The sequence below is a fragment of the Myotis lucifugus genome, unplaced genomic scaffold (assembly GCF_000147115.1).
Source record: "Myotis lucifugus unplaced genomic scaffold, Myoluc2.0 scaffold_328, whole genome shotgun sequence".
Taxonomy (NCBI): domain Eukaryota; kingdom Metazoa; phylum Chordata; class Mammalia; order Chiroptera; family Vespertilionidae; genus Myotis; species Myotis lucifugus.
In genome coordinates this window covers 1,004,930-1,023,642 of record NW_005871376.1, presented here as the reverse complement: position 1 = coordinate 1,023,642, position 18,713 = coordinate 1,004,930, and the positions used below count along the sequence as shown (strand labels likewise).

General features: G+C 54.5%; 1 protein-coding gene across 1 annotated transcript in view; it reads left to right on the top strand.

Annotated features, from left to right (window-relative positions):
* LOXL2 (lysyl oxidase like 2) overlaps window positions 1–18,713 on the top strand; it is a 69,747-nt gene that overhangs the window by 49,300 nt on the left and 1,734 nt on the right. The window contains 6 exon segments of the mRNA XM_014466186.2: window positions 4,320–4,487; window positions 7,153–7,315; window positions 9,338–9,581; window positions 13,951–14,066; window positions 15,137–15,279; window positions 18,110–18,133. Coding sequence (XP_014321672.1) covers window positions 4,320–4,487; window positions 7,153–7,315; window positions 9,338–9,581; window positions 13,951–14,066; window positions 15,137–15,279; window positions 18,110–18,133 — 858 coding nt within the window.

Below are 18,713 nucleotides of genomic sequence, written 5' to 3'. Positions count from 1 at the left end.
TATATATTTTTATAAAAATTTTTTAAAACGAGGCCAAACCATGGGCCACCTTCAGGGGTGGCAGAGCGGGTTTCCCCCAGCTGAGTTCCTTCTTGGGACAGAGGGATTCTTGACCTTGGCACCCAGAATCCCAAAAGGTGCTACTGAGCTTGTGCGACTCATTGCCCAAACAGGGCCAAAAATGGGCCACCCAATAGCACTTCGGCCCAAGCCCACACATTTGCTGGGGTGTGGAGCAGGAGTGTGGGCCACAGCCTCACAGCGGAGGGAAGGCCGGCATCTGTGATTGCCCCGCAAGCATTCTGATAGCCATAACAGCTGTAAATGCCGACTGCGCTGAGTCTGGCTTGCTGTGGCACCATTCACTTCCGACAGATTGGAGTTGGGTGGAGTGGGATTTTCAACCCAAATGAAAGATCTGGGCCAAAGGAAGTGAAATTTTCCAGAACTATTTTATGGTGGGAATTGCTGAGACAGGCCCAGCGATGGCAGCAGAGGCACCAAACTCCCAGCACAAACAGCCCCCACCCTTCCGGGGGCCCTCCAGGCTCTAAGAGGTGGCCCCTGCTCTCAGCTACAGCGTGTGGGAGAGTTTTACACCTAGATCTGCTGTTTCTGCCCCCTGGGAAGGGAATGAGGATAGTCACCTCTGAAAGAAATCCCTACGGGCTGCACCAGCAGACGGTCAGGCTTCTGCACGGCCGGCTTAGGGCCCCCATTCATACTGGCAACAACACTGGGCAGAGACTCCTGAGTTTTATCACTGTTAGTTTGCTGGCACGGGCAGAACAAAATACCACAGACTTGGGTAGTTTAAACAATAAAAATTTATTGTCTCACAGCTCTGGAGGCTGGAAGTCCAAGATCAAGGTGCTGGCAGGGTTGGTTTCTCCTGAGGCCTCTGGGCTTTCAGTTCTCACTGTGTCCTCACGTGGCCTTTCCTCTGCGCTTGTGCATCCCTGGTGTCTCTTCCTCTTCTTTTTTTTTTAATTTTTACAGAGAGGAAGGGAGAGAGATAGAGAGTTAGAAACATCGATGAGAGAGAAACATCGATCAGCTGCCTCCTGCACACCTCCCACTGGGGATGTGCCCGAAACCAAGGTACATGCCCTTGACCGGAATCGAACCTGGGACCCTTCTGTCCACAGGCCGATGCTCTATCCACTGAGCCAAACCGGTTTCGGCTCTCTTCCTCTTCTAGTAAGAACACCAGTCAGGTTGGATTAGGGCCCCACCCACATGACCTCATTTAACCTAATTACCTCTGGAAAGGCTCTTCAAATACAGTTACATTAGGGATTAGCATATTAATTCACTGTATGAATTGGAGGGGGGAGGGGCACACATTAGTTTATAACAATCACTCACTAGCCAATTCCTTAATCTCTTTGAGGCTTCAGTTTGCCCCTCTAGCAATAAGGAGCTAAGAGAGATGATTCCTAGAAAAATCAGTTGACTTTTCGGGAAATGGCTAATGCAGGCCACAAACTTGGAGCTGGCTGTCTATCCAGCCACAGCCGAGCCAGAGGCATCAGGAAGACCAGTGTCGGCCTCCTGAAGGCCAGGCCTCTTGCCTGTCTGAGCCCTTCCATCTGCTCTGAGGAGCGTTTTGTTTTCTGATGGGACTCGCAGCTGATAATGATCATAGCTAAGACGGTGCCTAACATTTCTTGAGCACTTCCTGAGTGCCAGGCCCTGTCTGAGCTCTGTCCGTGAACTATCTCATTTCATTCATCTACTCAACAACCCTGGGAGGTAGATGGAACACTGTGGCTGCCCTTGGCTTGTCCGTTTGTCGGCTGACCTATTGACCTTGCAGCCCTTAAGTCCATAACAGGAATTAAGACCTGTGCCCCAAGGGCCATGCTGTAGCTAAGGATTGGTCGGCTGCTGTGCTGTTGCTAAGAACTGTTGACCAGGCAGCTTGAGGTGCTGGGGATTCCTGGAGGTGTCATGCCTTATCCCAAAGGCATGAATTGTTAGTAGCATGAAGGGTAACAAGGTACTGTATTTGGATTAAGGTTTGCATTTTTAGAACCCTTCCCCAAATGTCAGATCTCCCTGCTTGAGCTCATATAAGTTGGTCCATGCTTCCATTCTGTAAGACTGATTATTTATTCGTTCATTGCAAAAATGGTTGTGCAGTACCTAACATTCCTGAGGTGCTGTCTTTGATATTGATCACACAGGAAAACAGACAAAATCAGCTCTGCCCTTGGATCTTATATTCTAGGGGAGGAGACAGACCTTAAACAAATTGTGAGGTAGCTTAAGTATGACTGTCACAAGTGCTAAGGGGATGTGTAGGTGTTTTGTGCCGGGCTCAGCCTACCAGTAGCCAGTGTTGTGGTTGGACTGGCCCCTGTGGTTCTTGTTATGATTACAAGATGCCCTTCAGCTATAACCATCAGAGACTTTTGAACACGTACAGGTTTATTACTCACAGACTGAAATTACACAGCACACTTGGGGCCACACCGTGAGGTCACAGGTAGAGAGAGAGAGTGCTCAGGGCGGGGGTTCTGATTTTATTGGGGTCAAGGGTGGGGACCAAGGGTTCTGTGGGCTCGCTTTTTATTGCTGGCTGTAAAAATAAGAGATGGGTTTTAAAGCACAGGTAGGAAAAACAAGTGGCCCAAATGGTCAGTTATAAAAATCAACCAAGATCCCTGAAACAAAGGGACCCCCGTGGGCAGAGGGGCCTGCCTCTTTATCATCTAGTCGAATGGCCGGCAATGTGCTCATTTGAGATGGGCTTCTTGGAAGGAGACACCTCGGTAATCAAAGCCTAAGGCAGGCGCTTGCCTGGCACAAAGAGAAAACCCACGGTCAGGCTTTCACCACAGTGGGAGCCATGGAATGTCAGGGGCACTGACCCCGGTCGGAGGGGAATGTCGGTGGGTATGAAGTTGGAAATAGGAACAGGATCAGCCAGGAAAGGGCCTCTGTGTGTAGTAGGCTCCATGTGAAATGTGTGACTTACCGTGGGACATGGTCAAGACAGTTAGGGAGCCACGGAAACTGAAAGAAGGCCCACGCGCCTGGAGGTCGGGGAGAAGGATGAGGGAGACATGGGACAGGCAGCAGAGGAGAGCAGTGGAGCCCTGGGAAGCCACTCACCTGTTCTAAGCGGGGGAGTGACTGGAGCATGTGCTTCTTAAAAATGACTGGCTTCTGAGTAGAATGGGCTTCTCTGGACTCATGATTTGCTTCTTTCTCATGGATACTGTGAGTTATATTAATTATATTAAAGGTTTCTCTCTTTCCTTTGACGGGGATGAAAGCAAGAGTAGAGGCGAGAGATGGTGGTGCCCGGGAGAAGGGAGGGAAGTAGGTGGGCTGAAAAGAGACTTGGGAGATAACTCCACCGGGATGTGGGGCACGAGAGAGAGAGAGAGAAAGAGAGAGAGAGAGAGAGATGTTGAGGATGCTTCCCAGATTTCTGGCTTGAATAACAGAATGGATTAGGGATCAGCAGACTACAGCTTGCAGGCCAGACCCATCATTCCGCCTGTGTTTGTAAATACAGCTTTATTGAAACACAGCCACGCCCAGTCATTTGCATGTCGTCCGTGACTGCCTGCACACCACATGGCAGAGATGTGCTTATGACAGAGAGCACACGCCTGGAAAGCCTAAAATATTTCACGGCTGGCCTTTGTACAAAGTTTGCTGCCCTGGGGCAGATGGTAGTGACTTTAGCTGAAATAGGGAACATACAGCACAGGTTTAGGTGGAAAGAGAAAAGAGGACAAGTTCGGATTGGGAGTCTCAGAGGTACCAAGTGTAACTATCTAATAGGCAGTTAGCTCTATTGGTCCCAGAAGAGAGTTCTGGGTGGAGAGGGCAGCAGGGGGCACTATGGGAGGAGACAGGATCAGGAGCTGGAACCAGCCAAGCAGAGGGTGTGCGAGAAGAGGGTTCTAGAAGAAATCTCAGGGAATTCTAACATTTTAGGGACCCTGAGCGCGTCCTATCATGTGTCTGATTCTAAGAGTAGCTCCCCACTGGTGGACTCCAGGGGAGCAGCGGGGAGCCAGGCAAGCACCTGACCTGAGCTTTGATTAATGAGGCATCGCCTTCCAAGAGGCAGGTTCTGCTGTGGTACCCAGTGGCGGTCCAGGGGCCTCCTGGCTACACAGGCGAGGGCCCCAGGATGCCTGCGGCGGGACCTAATGTGTAAGAGCATGGCTCTGGGGGATGCTGTTGAATTGAGTGTCCCAGGCAGGACCCTATGGGAGAACTGGGACCGGTGGCAGGTCAGTGAGGCTGCTCCTCTCCATCCCTCCTGGTGACCATGCCTGCCTTTCTCTCTACAGCTGCGCCTGAACGGGGGCCGAAATCCCTTCGAGGGCCGGGTGGAGGTGCTGGTGGAGAGGAATGGGTCCCTTGTATGGGGGACCGTGTGTGGCGAGAACTGGGGCATCGTGGAGGCCATGGTGGTCTGCCGGCAGCTGGGCCTGGGGTTCGCCAGCAACGCCTTCCAGGTGAGAAGCCCGGATTTCCGCCCCTCCATCCAGTCTGATCCTCCTGCCTCTAGTCAGCCCCTGTTCCTCACGGACCTTCCCCAGCCACCCAGAAGGAGAGCCTCGTGCCACGGGCTGGGTGGGAGGCAGCAACCTCCTCCCCGCCTCAGTTCTGCCCCTCAGGACTCTGAGTCCCGGGGTGGGTCACCCTCTGCTTTTCCTCGCTGCAGAGCGAGGGCCTAGACCAGGGGTGGGCAAACTTTTTGACTCGAGGGCCACAATGGGTTCTTAAACTGGACCGAAGGGCCGGAACAAAAGCATGGATGGAGTGTTTGTGTGAACTAATATAAATTCAAAGTAAACATCATTACATAAAAGGGTATGGTCTTTTTTTTTTTTTTAGTTTTATTCATTTCAAACGGGCCGGATCCGGCCCGCGGGCCATAGTTTGCCCACGGCTGGCCTAGACTCTCGTTTCCCAGTCCATTCAGTTTGCACTGGGATTCACCCTAGGCCGAGGGCTAATCTTGGGGTGTCCTTCTATGCCCTTTGCAGAGAGAAGCAGCTCAGTCCTACGGGGTAGTGGACACCACCCAGGCCGAGGCCCAACACACCCCGGGCCTTAGCTTGCTCCCTGGGAGGCCCAGCTGTAGCCCCTGCTCATGCGTTCTCGGGTTGATCGGCTGCTAAGTTTCCACGCCCGTCCAGAACCCTGTCACAGCCGCTGCACCTTCCTCCCGGCCCCTTCCTCAGAGTGACTCAGCGGAGGGCAGCCAAGCTCCTGCCCTACCGAAAGGCAGCAGAAGAAGACAAGTAGCGTTTGGCTTCAAAAATTATTTCCTCCGGACCCTACTGTGAGGGAACAGGCACCCCCAGAGCAGAAGAGTGTCAGAAAGAGGCTGGGGTGGGGCAGGAGACAGAAGGCTGGAATCTTCCCAGCTGTAGTCCCAACAGCCAAGGCACAACGATCTGGGCAGAGCAGCCAGCTTTCCCGGCCTCACTTTTCCTCCTGTGACTTGGAATGGACAGTCCCAGGTCCAGAGGCCCCTGGCTCCAAACACTTTCCTTAAGCTTCTCACAGAGCAGGAGAATGGCTGGAGCACCCCCGCCCCCCGCTTTGCTAATCCCGACTCCAGCTCCCGTGCCCAGGTGGCCCTGCTAGGGAAGAGGGATTCTAAGGGCGAGACCTGGAAGAAGCCTGGCAGCCTTGCTGAGCCTGACCGCCGGCCAGGTCTGGGAAGGTAGTGAGCCCAGAGCAGGGCTGCCCCGTGGCCTCTGGCACTGCTGCCCACACCCTCCGGGAGCCGGCTCCCTGGGCAGCACAGCGTCTCCGCTAATACCGCCTGTGACAAGCCAGGGCACTGTCTCTCTCAAGAGAGCAGAAAACAGTGCTCATTACACATAGTGGCTGTCTGGCTATTTTTGTTCCTTATCAGCCCATTCCTAAGACATGAGGGCCTCAGCTGGGGTTGTGCATTGAGCCTGCATCTGGTATCTGTCCCTTCTCGAGGCCCCAGTTTTCTATCCAGAGGATGAGGGATGTATAGTCAGGTTCTCTATATGTATGGATAGCAAACTAGCTACTGCCATATGTGAATACATTTCTTCTCTCCTGCCCGTTCTGATCAGTTGGTAGTGTCTTCCTGGGGCATTGTGTTGAGAAGGATTCTGAGATCGTAGTCAGACTCAGAGGAGAGTGGCGTGATTGATTAGTAATGTCTGCCCTGGGCTCAGGATGAGTCAATGGCAGCATGAGTTGCAGGTGCCGGCCATTCCTGACACACAGCACTGAACAGTTGTTTGACCAAAGCTACTTTAGCAATGCTCTCCAGGGTGGAGGGGGGTGTGACAGACTCCAATGCTCATGGTCAGAAGACCTTGAGTCTCACTCACTCTGCCACAACAAACTGCATGGCTTGGGTAAGTGCTTCTTGGTGCCTCAGTTATCTCCATCTGGCAAATGGGATCATAAAGCGTTGAGACTTTTGTGAGGCTGAACGATGATCTATAATAATAAAAGCGTAATATGCTAATTAGAACAGAAGTCTGGCCCCAATTGCTCGGCGCTATCAACGGATGCGAGCGGTGGCTGCCAGCCCCAGATGCCCCTCAGGGCTTCTCCACCTCCCCCTGATCCTGAGGGGTGATCAGTGCTGGTAGCTGCCTCTCCCACCCACTGCCGACAACAGCCCCGCTTGCACCCGCTGCCAGTGCCATAGCTGCCACTTGCACTCACTGCCGGCGCCTGGCGCCAGTCCTGATCACTTGGCGCTGTCAGTGGGTGTGAGCTGTGGCTGCCGGCCCGATTGCCCCTGAGGGCTTCTCCACCTCCCCCTGCTCCTGAGGGGCGGTTGGGGCAGTAGCCGATGCTTGCACCTGCTGATGGCACCGGCCCAATCACTCTGCACCATCAGTGGGTGAGAGCAGAGCCAGTGCCATCAGCATGTGGGAGTGGTGGTGGCGGGAGCAGGGCTGCCAGAAGACAGGGGACCTGGGGCCACAGCTGGAGGGGCCAGGTGGGGGTGCAGAGGATAGGCTGAGACCTGCCCCTGTGCCCACCCACGGCAGCCTTGCAGCCCACAGTTCCTTTCAAAGTGCATGAATTCATGCATTGGGCCCCTAGTAGAATATAAGAAGGTGACCATTCAAGGTGACATACTGGCCATTTCTTTTGTTGATTCCCCAGGAGACCTGGTATTGGCAGGAAAACATCAATGCCAACAAAGTGGTCATGAGCGGAGTGAAGTGCTCGGGAACGGAGCTGTCCCTGGCGCACTGTCGCCAGGATGAGGACGTGGCCTGCCCCCAGGGCGGAGCACATTATGGGGCTGGAGTCGCCTGCTCAGAAAGTGAGTTCCTGGGGGTCGGATCCACCCTCCCTGCCAGGCTCCAGGAAAGGACCAGAGTCTCAGTGGTTATTCCTTGCAAGGCTCTGGGGCCTCTGCCATTGACTGAGCAAAAAAGGAACACAGAGGTTAATTCTTGTTAAGTGAGAAGGTGGGGGCAAAAGGGACTCCCCCAACCCCACCCACAGAACCTTGCTTGATGGCAGGGTGGGTTAGGGTTAGGGAGTAACCAGGGTGTCTGGGGGCCTTGGGTTCGAATCTCAGGGCCACTGTAGACTCTTTAAGCAAACTTGGGCAGATTACGTGGCTGAGAACTCCTTGCTCTTAGCAGGAGGATGGTTCTGAGGTTAGCGAAACATGAAGCCCATGCTAGGTGCTCGGCGCACACAACTTCCCTTCTTCCTTCCGCCCTCCTTTGTAGGTCATTTTCTGTTGCACAGCCTGGAGGTGATTTTGCTTCCTGGTGACTCCCTGGGCATTCTAGAAAGACTGAAAATATAGAAGGGGAAGCCCTGCAAAGATTCAGAATGACTGAGGGTGTGAAGTCTCCCTCCCATTCTGAGAGAGAGGACCAGAGGATGGCCTTTGGGAGTGTCATCTCCTGATCCCCAAACTCCACTCTCCCCACCCCTGGCCTTGTAAAACCGCTCCCTCATGAATCAGGGAGGCAGGAGAGGCCCAGGATCTGAGACCAGACCCTGCCTGCCACTTACTGCTGATCTTGGCAAAGTTAGTTAACCACTATGATCCACAGTTGTTTTTTCTAGAAACTGAAAATTAAACATGACAATGAATATATGCAGGTGCTTGATAAAAAAAAATGATGCGCTGTCATCTACCATCACGGAGCACGAGGGAGAAGATTAAACCTTGAGTTCAGTCAATTCAATTCTCTCACCAACGCCCTTAAGACTCACTCAGCATTTCCTCAGCCTGTTAAGGCAGGATGCTGGATGCCAGCGCTGGCTTCTTCGGGCAGACGTCCCAAGTTATTGCATCCTGTCTGAGAGGAGAGCCTGAGATCATCACCCGTACAGTCCCCTGGGGGAACACATCCAAGCAGAGAGAGGCGGTCTCACCGCTGTCATGGCTTATTAATTCATTTTTATCTGTAATACACCTCCCCCCCCCCAAAAAAAAGGGCATTTAGAGAACATAAACCTAAATAAAACTCAAGGTAGCATAAAATAAAAGCAGATGAAAGAAAAGTAGATATTGGCAAAAAGACTAAATCTACATACAATATTACACACATTGGAAAATAGATCTATATCACTCCCAAAAGAATCGGACCCACATATTAGAGCAGCGGTTCTCAACCTGTGGGTCGCGACCCCTTTGGGGGTCGAACGACCCTTTCACAGGGGTCGCCTAAGACCATCGGAAAACACATATATAATTACATATTGTTTTTGCGATTAATCACTATGCTTTAATTATATTCAATTTGTAACAATGAAAATACATCCTGCATATCAGATATTTACATTACGATTCATAACAGTAGCAAAATTACAGTTATGAAGTAGCAACGAAAATAATTTTATGGTTGGGGGTCACCACAACATGAGGAACTGTCTTAAAGGGTCACGGCATTAGGAAGGTTGAGAACCACTGTATTAGAGGGTTCTTTTTGGGTAGAGAGAACATTGTTATTGTTTGTCATCATCCTTATTATTATTTGCTTTTCATATGGGACATCTCAAGCTACTCAAAAGCAGAGAGAATAATATAATGAAACCTAATGGACCCGTTAAAGATTGCACAATTTCCAATGTTTTGCCCATCTGCACTGATACCTGCCGAGGCGTCCAACAGGACGCTCAGAGAAGGGGAAGAGGAAGGTGGGCTGGTGTTCCTCAAGGATGGTGACCTTGAGAGAGGGAGACCGCGAGTCAGTTCCAGAAGGTGGTGGTAGGCAGGCAGGGACAGGGGTTTGTCTCAGTTCAGGAATCAGAAGTCAGATACTTGGGAAGGGGTGAGGGGTCTCGGGTCTTGCTTGAGCACAGTGTCTGCCCTCCACAGCCGCCCCTGACCTGGTCCTCAATGCGGAGATTGTCCAGCAGAGCACCTACCTGGAGGACCGGCCCATGTTCATACTCCAGTGCGCCATGGAGGAGAACTGCCTCTCGGCCTCGGCTGCCCAGACCAACCCCACCACGGGCCACCGGCGGCTGCTGCGCTTTTCCTCCCAGATCCACAACAACGGCCAGTCCGACTTCCGGCCCAAGAACGGCCGCCATGCGTGGATCTGGCATGACTGCCACAGGTGAGGCCTCCCTTCCGTCTGCAAGGCCCAGATGGGGCTGAGAATCACAGGGTCACAGAGACACCTCACAGTCCAGGGGGCTGGGGTTCCTAAGTTGGAGGGAGTCGGTCTGCCATACTGGCCTGCCAGTCTCCACTCCCAGTTGCCCTGGCCCACCCCACCTTCCCTGAGCCCATTCTCTCTTGCCTCCCATGCCTCTAACACTAGGAAAGAGACTTGGTTTTGAGTACCCCATGCCCCTCCACTGACCTGTCAGCAGTGTTCAAGTGTGTCCACAGGAGGTTGGTCCTCTACAGGGTGCTTGAGGATCTGCAATGATTGGACTCTAGGTTCAGTTAGAAATATATTTTAAATACCAGTATGTGTTTTAAATATTTCTAGGAAGACAGTGGGTTTGGAGAAAAGTGTTCTAACCCCAGGAGTCCAGAGACCTGGTCTCTCAACCCCGCTGTGCCTCTAACAAGCTGTGTGGTGTCAGGACATCTGGGCCACATCACCCAGGACCTCTGCTGTCCCTTCCAGGCCCCCGTCTGTGGGTCTGATCCCAGGGCTGTAAATCCTGGACAAGAGCAGAGTGAAATCCTGGAGCCAGCTCTAGCTGGAACCAACAGAAGCCACCTCATTCATCTCCTGCATTTTCCTTTTTTTTTTTTTTCTTCTTTGCCTTGATTCTTACTCTAATTCAGAGCCCACTGCCCCTGCTTGTTCATGTTTTCCTGCTCAGACCTGGCTGGGCAGGTAGAGGGAACAGAAGGAGCACACTTTTGAAAAGGAAGAGAGGCAGGCCCAGGCGTGGGTCCAGTGAGTACCCGCCTCTGTCCTCAGAATCCCATCTACACAGCAGAGCTTTGGCACGTGGTCCCTGCTTCTCACAGCGAGGCCATGGGCTGACGTGTCTGCCGTCACTGCTACGCCCCGGGGCCCGGTGCATTCTAATCTAATTTAACAGGATCACCACGCGCTTGTGTGCACACCACAGTCTGAGAAGCCCGGTCTAACTCATCTCCAGGCGTCCTTCCTGCCCTATAATGTGGTGATCGCTGTTAGGGACCCCCTCTAAGTGCCAGGCACGGGGCACCCTCATTTTCAGGGGTAAGGAAACGGAGGCTCCGTGTTAGTGAGACACAAAAAGTTACTAGGCAGGGAACCCCACTCGGGCCTGTCTGACCCCAACGTGTGTGCTCTTTCTGTCCCCTCCGCTGACCCTCCATCAGAAACCTGTCTGCTTTATCACAGAACAACTGAGGGCCTAGTCACATTCGAATCAGTTTGGGGATAGCGTTGTTCAACTCATTTCGAAAGAAAGGACTAGGGCAGAACGTAGGGTTGCCAGTTTTCCTTTATAACGACTGTCCCTATGTTCTCAAAGTTATCATCGGCCAAAGAATTTGTGCTTTTCATACGGAAGCATGAAGGGTGGAAGGCAAAGGGTAAAATGAGAGTCATGACCGCCTTGGTGCCTGATTTCCATGGGGAACACATGGAGGAGGCCTGGGCCTGCGGGCGGACGCTGCCTGTGCGTCTATAAGTGGAAGATAATTGCATCTCTGCCCCACACATGACGGTCCACCCAGACATTACATGGCCCGAGTGTCTGTGCGACATATGCTGGCTCTTCTCTGAGAAAGCACCAGGGGAATCGAGGAAGTGCTGCTCCGATCGCCGCCCCTGCTTTTCCTGGGGTCTGTCATTTCCTTGCTTACACATGTTCCAGTAAATGGTTTGGGAGGCTGGGCGGGGAAGACATGTGGCTGAGCATGTGTCCCTTCAGACCTCCCCTGCTGGTCCAGAACTGAGAACCTGTGGCCATAGGATCCGGGGAGCATGGGAGCCCCCGCCCAGCCCCCAGAGCTCTGGGGACTCCCCAGGCTCTGCGGGAGGCCTTTCTACAGGACTCCTGGCCCCAAACCTTTATGGGGTCCCTGTGGGAGTCTGATGAAAGCTAGCCCTTCCTCCACTCAAAAAAATTATTTTTTTCTAGAATATTTAACATTCTGGCTCAGCAGATCTACAGATACTCTGAGCCCATCCCTGGATCCAAAGTTGAGAACCCTGGTTCGAATTAGCGCAAATGAGGAAAGCCATCGCTCCCAGTTGAATTGGTCCTGCAATGAGAAACAGGGCTATGTTCTTTGAAAGCCCCAAGATGACACAGAGGGGTGATCACTGTTAGGGACCCCAGACTCCTTCCTCAAACACTGGGCTCGAGTCTTTTGGCAGAGGCCGTCCTTCCTTTATCCATCTTACAATGGCTCCATCAAGGGTCACATTATTCTGTCTCCTTAGTGTTCTGGTATTTCTTTCCAAGCAAAGTTTTCCTGTCTTTACCTCTCCTCTCAGACATCCAAAGATTAGGGCACCTCAGCCTGGGAAGAGGGAGTATAAACCCTCATTACCAGGATGCACCTTCCCACCTTCCAGGGTGGGGCATGCATGGGTGAGGGGGTGGGGTGCCCTGGGCCCTCCAGCCAGCCAGCTGGGAGGGAGACGTGGCCCAGGGGTGGTGTCCACATGCTGGAGAGGCAAGGCAGAGGGGCTTCAGACTGCAGCGAGCTACAGCTGGGAGGCTCAAACCAGCTGTTTCATCCCCGGGGTTCATGGGGAAACTGAAGAGCTGGGGAAGACTTAAATCAAGTTTACAGAGGCAGGGGGAGTGGGAGGAGGTCAGCCTCACAACAGTTTGTCTGTGGTCTCCGTCTGAGTTTTGTTTAGACAACGGAACATAACCCTATTTCTCTTCCGTCTTCCAGCTGGTAAACAGGGTAACAGAAGCTGTTCTCAGAAAGATGCAGACATGTTTTAGGCAATGAGTCAGACCTCAGCCTCATCTTGCTCCTCCAAGGAGCCAAAAGAGACTTTCAGAGTCATCGCTCAGCTGCCACAGAATGTGTCCTTGTGAATGTGCCAGTGGCCCTGGCTCGGCTTCGTTTACCCAGAAACATGAGTGACCTGGGAAAAGCCCAGCGTAGGAACTTATGACATTATTTTCAGCAAAGGCAAACACAGGAGGAAGAGGAAAAGAACCTCTAATTTCCTCTCTGAAAAGCTACCCTTCTAATTCCCCTCTTCCCTCGGTCCTCTGCTGCGCCAGTTCCAGCGGAGGGAGCCTGAGGCCAGCCACGGCGGCTTGGGCGGGGAGAAGCTACCGTGGGCCTGGGAATAATGGCAGGAATGGTAGCGGTGGTGATAATAAAAATACTCCTCCTCTTACTAAGGGAAGGTTAGCAATAAGGAGAGAGTGGACAGGCACTGCGTACCCCTCTGTCACAGCCGAGGGTTAGGCATTTCTGCACTGTCTCCTGCTGATCTATCCTACTCCTGAGGCGGGGCCGTGTTACCATTCTCTTTTCCCGAGGAGACAACTCCGGTCATGTGTAGGCAACACAAGGGCTCCTGCTCCCGTGCCTTGGCGCCTTGTCCATTTCCCCCGTTCCCAGATGTCCCCTGTGAGAGGGAGGCGAGCGTGTTCGGTAGTTGCAGACTGTGACACACGTTGCAGCTCAGGACGGCCGGGCCAGCCAGTGCCTCAGAGCCCCCGGCAGCCACGTTCCCCTCGTGCGCTCTGCACCAAACGCATCACTTTCCAGGAATCTGCATCTGTTCTTAATTCCTCCCATCCCCACCCAGCGAGAAGGGGCGCTGTATGTAAACAGGGAGCCGGCTGCACAGCAACCCCTCCTCGGCTTCGCTCCCTCCACAGCTGCCTGGCCCCTCGTGTGCATTTGCTCCGTGCAGGGAGCACAGACTTCCTGCTGCTCACTTCCAGCTGTGGCTGACCACCCTGCACCCTGCACCCTGCACCCTGCTCCCGCTCCTGCCGGCCTGTCCCTGGGACACGTTAGGGCCTGCTCGTCTGCCTCTCCCCTACTCCACGGACCCTCCCCATCCTCTTCTCTCCCTCTCCACCATATTCCCACTTCAAAACGTTTTCAAAAGACATCGAACAGTAACTTTTACTAGTCTACGGGATGGGTACCAAGTAGGAAGGGGCTGTGAGAGCCACTGGAGTGCTGGAGGGGGAAGGGGGTGTTAGAGGCACTCAGAACAGATACCTTAGTTTAGTGAGCTATTGTATGCCAGGCCCTGTGCTCATCCATTCATCTCACTAATTCCCGCACCCCATGCATTCCGTTCATTATTATTCCCATTTAGCTGATGAGAGAACTGAGGCCCAGGAGCTGCTGCCTCACTCTGGACCCCACGTAAACACCCTGGTACCACCTTATGCCATCACCCCTCCTCTCCCATCAGCCACCCCTTTGGACCACGCTACTCAAGGTGTCCCCACAAGCAAATCGCCAGCCAGGCAGTTGCTTGCAGACGGCAGTTGCTCCCCAAACTGACTCCCCGGCCCTGTCTCCCGCCCCAGGCACTACCACAGCATGGAAGTGTTCACCCACTACGATCTCCTGAACCTCAATGGCACCAAGGTGGCTGAGGGCCACAAGGCCAGCTTCTGCTTGGAGGACACGGAATGTGAAGGAGGTATCTTTGTGGGGGTGCTGGGGGGGCTGCAGAGGGACGCCATGCCCTAACGGCTGTGCCCACCCAGCCCAGAGCCCAGATGTGATGCTGGACCCTGGCCACTGCTGACTCCCCACATGACCTTTCTCTATGGGGGCTTCCATGGCTACACTCGGGGTGTGGGCAAGGCCTGGCTATAAAGGCGCCAGGATCCCCAGAGTTATGCTGATGGGCACTGGTCAGGCTCTAACCCTTGGACCAGAGACATAGTCCCCTCCCACTCTGGCTGCCACAGCCATTCTCCCTGTGTCCCAAATCCAAGTGCCCCTGCCCCACAGGCTCTTACCCTTCAAGTTGGAGCTCAAAGGAGCCCGTCTGCAACTCCCAGACTCTCAGCTCCCCCAGGCAGAGGCAGCACCCTGCTCACACTGCTAAGAGGCCGCCCACCGGCACTGTGGGCACACCTGCCCTCCCGGCATGCCTGGGCTCTTCAAGGGGAGATACCGGATTCTTCTCGGTACACCCAGTGCATCGAGTAGTGTCCGACGTGGCAGCCTCTCAATAAATGTGGCCGCCACTGATGTGGGTTTTGAGCGCCTACTGTGTGCCATATGAGCCGCTGGCCCAGTAAGGGTCAGACAGACAAACCAGACCTGAGCCCAAATTCAAGTGCTGATTGTCCAGAGAGAGACAAGATGACCCCACAGTAAGCTAAACATTAAAGGTCACAGCTTTTCCCGACAAGCATGAGCTTCGTTCCCAGGCCAATGGTTCCTCAGAAAGGCCAAGGTGGGCCATAGTGGCCAGGGAAGGCTTCATGGAGGAGGGAGACCCTGGCTGGGATGTGGGTAGGAAATTGGGTAAGGGATTCTATTGAAAGATAGGGGATCAAACACCACACAATGGGGTGGCATGCTGAGCCCTGATGAAGCTGAGGCTGGGGAGCTTGGGGAAGGAAGTGAGACACTGAGGGCAGGGTCTGGGATGTCACGCACCCAGCAGGGCTGTTTGAGGTCCTGTGGGGAGGGTGGCACAGAGGGCGGAGGCACCACGTGTGCCTGGTGACGGGTTCCCTCGGCACCTGCCTGCAGACATCCAGAAGAATTACGAGTGTGCCAACTTTGGCGAGCAGGGCATCACCATGGGCTGCTGGGACGTGTACCGCCATGACATCGACTGCCAGTGGGTGGACATCACCGACGTGCCGCCTGGAGACTACCTGTTTCAGGTGAGGGCGTAGGAAGGCGTTCTGGGCCCTGGCGGATGGAAGGAAGGGTCCTTTCCCCAGGGAGGGGAGGGGCAGCCTCCTTTCTGTTGGTGCCCAAACAAAACAGGTACATGGAGGCCAGGCTGTCTAAAGTGCAGGAGTCCTGCGCCCCGAGGCCTGTGCGCTCAGTCCGGGAAACCTGAGTATGTGAGGCAGGCAGGCTGGGCAGGGCGGGGGCGGGAGGCGGACTGCAGACCTGAGACGTTGGCACTCAATTCACTTAACATCTGGTGCTTTCAAATCAAAATGCATCTGCAGCCAGACGTGGTCCTCAGGCCAGGAATCTGTCCCACAGACGCTAAGGCAGGGGTGGGCAAACTTTTTGACTCGAGGGCCACAATGGGTTCTTAAACTGGACCAGAGGGCCGGAACAAAAGCATGGATGGAGTGTTTGTGTGAACTAATATAAATTCAAAGTAAACATCATTACATAAAAGGGTACGGTCTTTTTTTTTTTTAGTTTTATTCATTTCAAACGGGCCGGATCCGGCCCGCGGACCGTAGTTTGCCCACGGCTGCGCTAAGGCCACCAGCCCCGTTTGCTCCCCTTGGAGCTACACTCTCAGCCCTCAACGCCACGCCAGGCTTCTCCCGGCGTCCTCACCCTGCCGTGGTCTGTGCTGTCAAGGCTGAAAGCAGTCACAGAAAAAGGCTATTATAACGGAGCATGTCTGGCACTAGAGACAACCTGTCCAGTGACTGTGCACTTGCCAGGGCTTCCACGTACTCCGTCTCGGGGGAAGTCCAGCCCTGGGGAGGAATCAAGGAGGCTTGGCCCCCCACCTTCCTGCAAATGGCTTTATGCTCCAGCCAGGGCCCTGACCCGTGGGGAGACAAGCCCCGCCCCGGGTCTCCCCTCCTGGTTTGCAGGTGCACTTGTGCCCTTACAGGCTTCCTCACACCCTCTCATTTCCCCACCTTCTTGCTTTCCAGCTTGCCCCATGGGTGGCAAAGTAGGTGACCAGAAATGTGTCATTGTGCCTTGAAAGCTTTCCCCAGGGGGCACTCAGCCAGCCCAGGGCCCCGCCCACAGTCCCCACCCAATGGCAGCCCTGGGATGAACCAACACCTGCAGAGAAGTAACCACAGAGGGACTTTAAGAGTCTCCCTGGCAATTTCAGAGGCTAGAAATCAGACAGCCAAGCACTTTTCCACCCACAAGCCCAAAACCGCAGACTTGGAGCAGCCCCGCCAAAGGGCAGTGCTCTGTGTTTTAAAAACGGAATCTCTGTGTCTGTGCACGTACGCCGTGGAGGGCGGCTTGCGTTGGAGGTTTGCTGTCACTTTGCTGGGTGCGTGCATACCATCGTGCATTCTGTCCTGACGGGCGCCCTCTGTGTAATGACTGGCCCAGCGGAGACCGATGGCAGGCACTGCCTGGTGTCATCACCAGCGATGGCATCACTGTTACTCATCTGACAGCTAGGCAAACCCAGCTCACACCTACTCTATATTCTGCGTTCTCCACCCCTGAACTATACAATCCACAAATTAGTGCACTGTGGGCACTTTAATGCCTCTGATTAATGGAAAAGAATATTTCCCTCGGGGTAGACACGAAGCTTCAGTAGTGTAGCCCTCCCCATCCCCACGTGGATCCCCATGAAGACATCAGAAACGCTGCATGTGGCAGGGGCGGGGTTGGGGGCGGGGGGCAGCAGGCCCCAGGCAGAGGGGCTGTGCGCCAAGGCTGAGGTAGCTGCATGGGTGACTAGGTTCCTGGAGGCCTTTCTCTAGCTGCCTTCTCACCGTCCCTGGATTCACAGCAGATCTTTTATCTAATAAACTAAAGCCCCGTCCCACAGGTCCTCTCCAGGTTTGGAATCATAGAATGAGAATCCAATGGGATCGTGGAGACCACACATTTCAGTCCCCACCCCCCACCCCCACCCCAAGTGGGTCAAGCTGACCCCGGTGGCCCCAGAGATGAGCCCGGGCGGTACCTGCTGCCCTCGTGGCTAAACTGTGGGGTGGGCTCCCTGGGGGCGCAGCTATCTGTGGGCAAGGAGCTGCACAGGCCTCAGTGGGCGGGGTTTGTTTGCCCCGTGCTATGAGTCATGCGTGGCTGGGGGCAGGCCACAGGGGACAGCTAGGTTGTTGGGTAGAAAAGAGATCAAAGAAAAGTAAGGCCTTCCCAGAGCGGGACGTTTGCCGTTTACCGGCCTTAGCAGAGAAGACCATGTCAAAGTGGGACACGGCCGAGGGCAGGTCTGACAAGAGGGCCAGATGCGGGGCCCCAGGCGGTCGGCACTTCTGGGAGGCCCAGCCAGCCTGCTAAAGGGCCATGCCCAAGCCCTCCTGGGCGGAAGGATCTTTAGGCCCCAAACCGAGAAACTGTTCCTTCACTGGCAGGATGCTGCTCCCTCATCCCCACAGACCCAGGGCAGCACTGTCCCCTCAGCCACTGGGCACAGCAGGGCCCTCAGGGGAAAACCTGCCATTTGTCCCCCATGCCTCACCCACGGCCCACGTGCAGCTCTGGTCTATTCTCCCCTCCCCCTCCCTTCTCCTCTGGGTCCTCCACTCCCGTCTCCCTTTCCCGTCCCTTTTCTGTCCCTCACAGAAACCCTCGCTACATGACGGCCCTCCCTATCCCTGCCCTTTGGACTATGCCCTTCAGCTGGGGTGATCCACAGAAGGGGTGCAAGGGGTCCAGTCTCCACACAGCCCAGGCCCGTGGGCTGGCCAAGCAGGGAGGGCTCAGGGACTGCCTAGCAGCGGTTCTCAACCTGTGGGTCGCGAACAATGAAAACACATCCTGCATATCAGATATTTACATTACGATTTATAACAGTAGCAAAATTACAGTTATGAAGTAGCAGCGAAAATAATTTTATGGTTGGGGGTCATCACAACATGAGGAACTGTATTGAAGGGTCGCGGCATTAGGAAGGCTGAGAACCACTGAGAGCAACACCAAAGCCCAGACAGCAGGAGGGACACTTCAAGTGACACCGCCAGCAGCCGCGTCTAGTCTCCAGTGCGCAGGGCAGCCCTTCTCCCACCTCCCTGTGCTGAGACGGGAGGTGCCTGTCCTTGCCCCTCCCGTCTCAGCACGTCCTGCCCCTTCTGTTCCTCAACAGTCTGTTCTGTGCCCTCCCCAGGCCCCGACTCCCGCCTCTCCCCACCTCAGGCCTCCCAGGGCAGCGGGAGTGGGAGACCCCTTCCGAAGGCTGCTTTAGGCAGGCTGTGTGTGAACCACACTGAGGTCATGGGCCTCTCCCTCCTCCAGGACCTGCCTGCTGCCTGCCTGGGCCTGCTCTGGCCCGTCCTGCGCTGGCTCCTCGAGAGCAGCACCGCCCGCTCCCTCTCCCAAGGCCACCGGCTCTGAAGGCAGCGCCGGCCTCCGCAGGGCCTGGGCCGGGGTGTGGGTGGCTGAGGCAGGACTCGGCAGCCAGCCC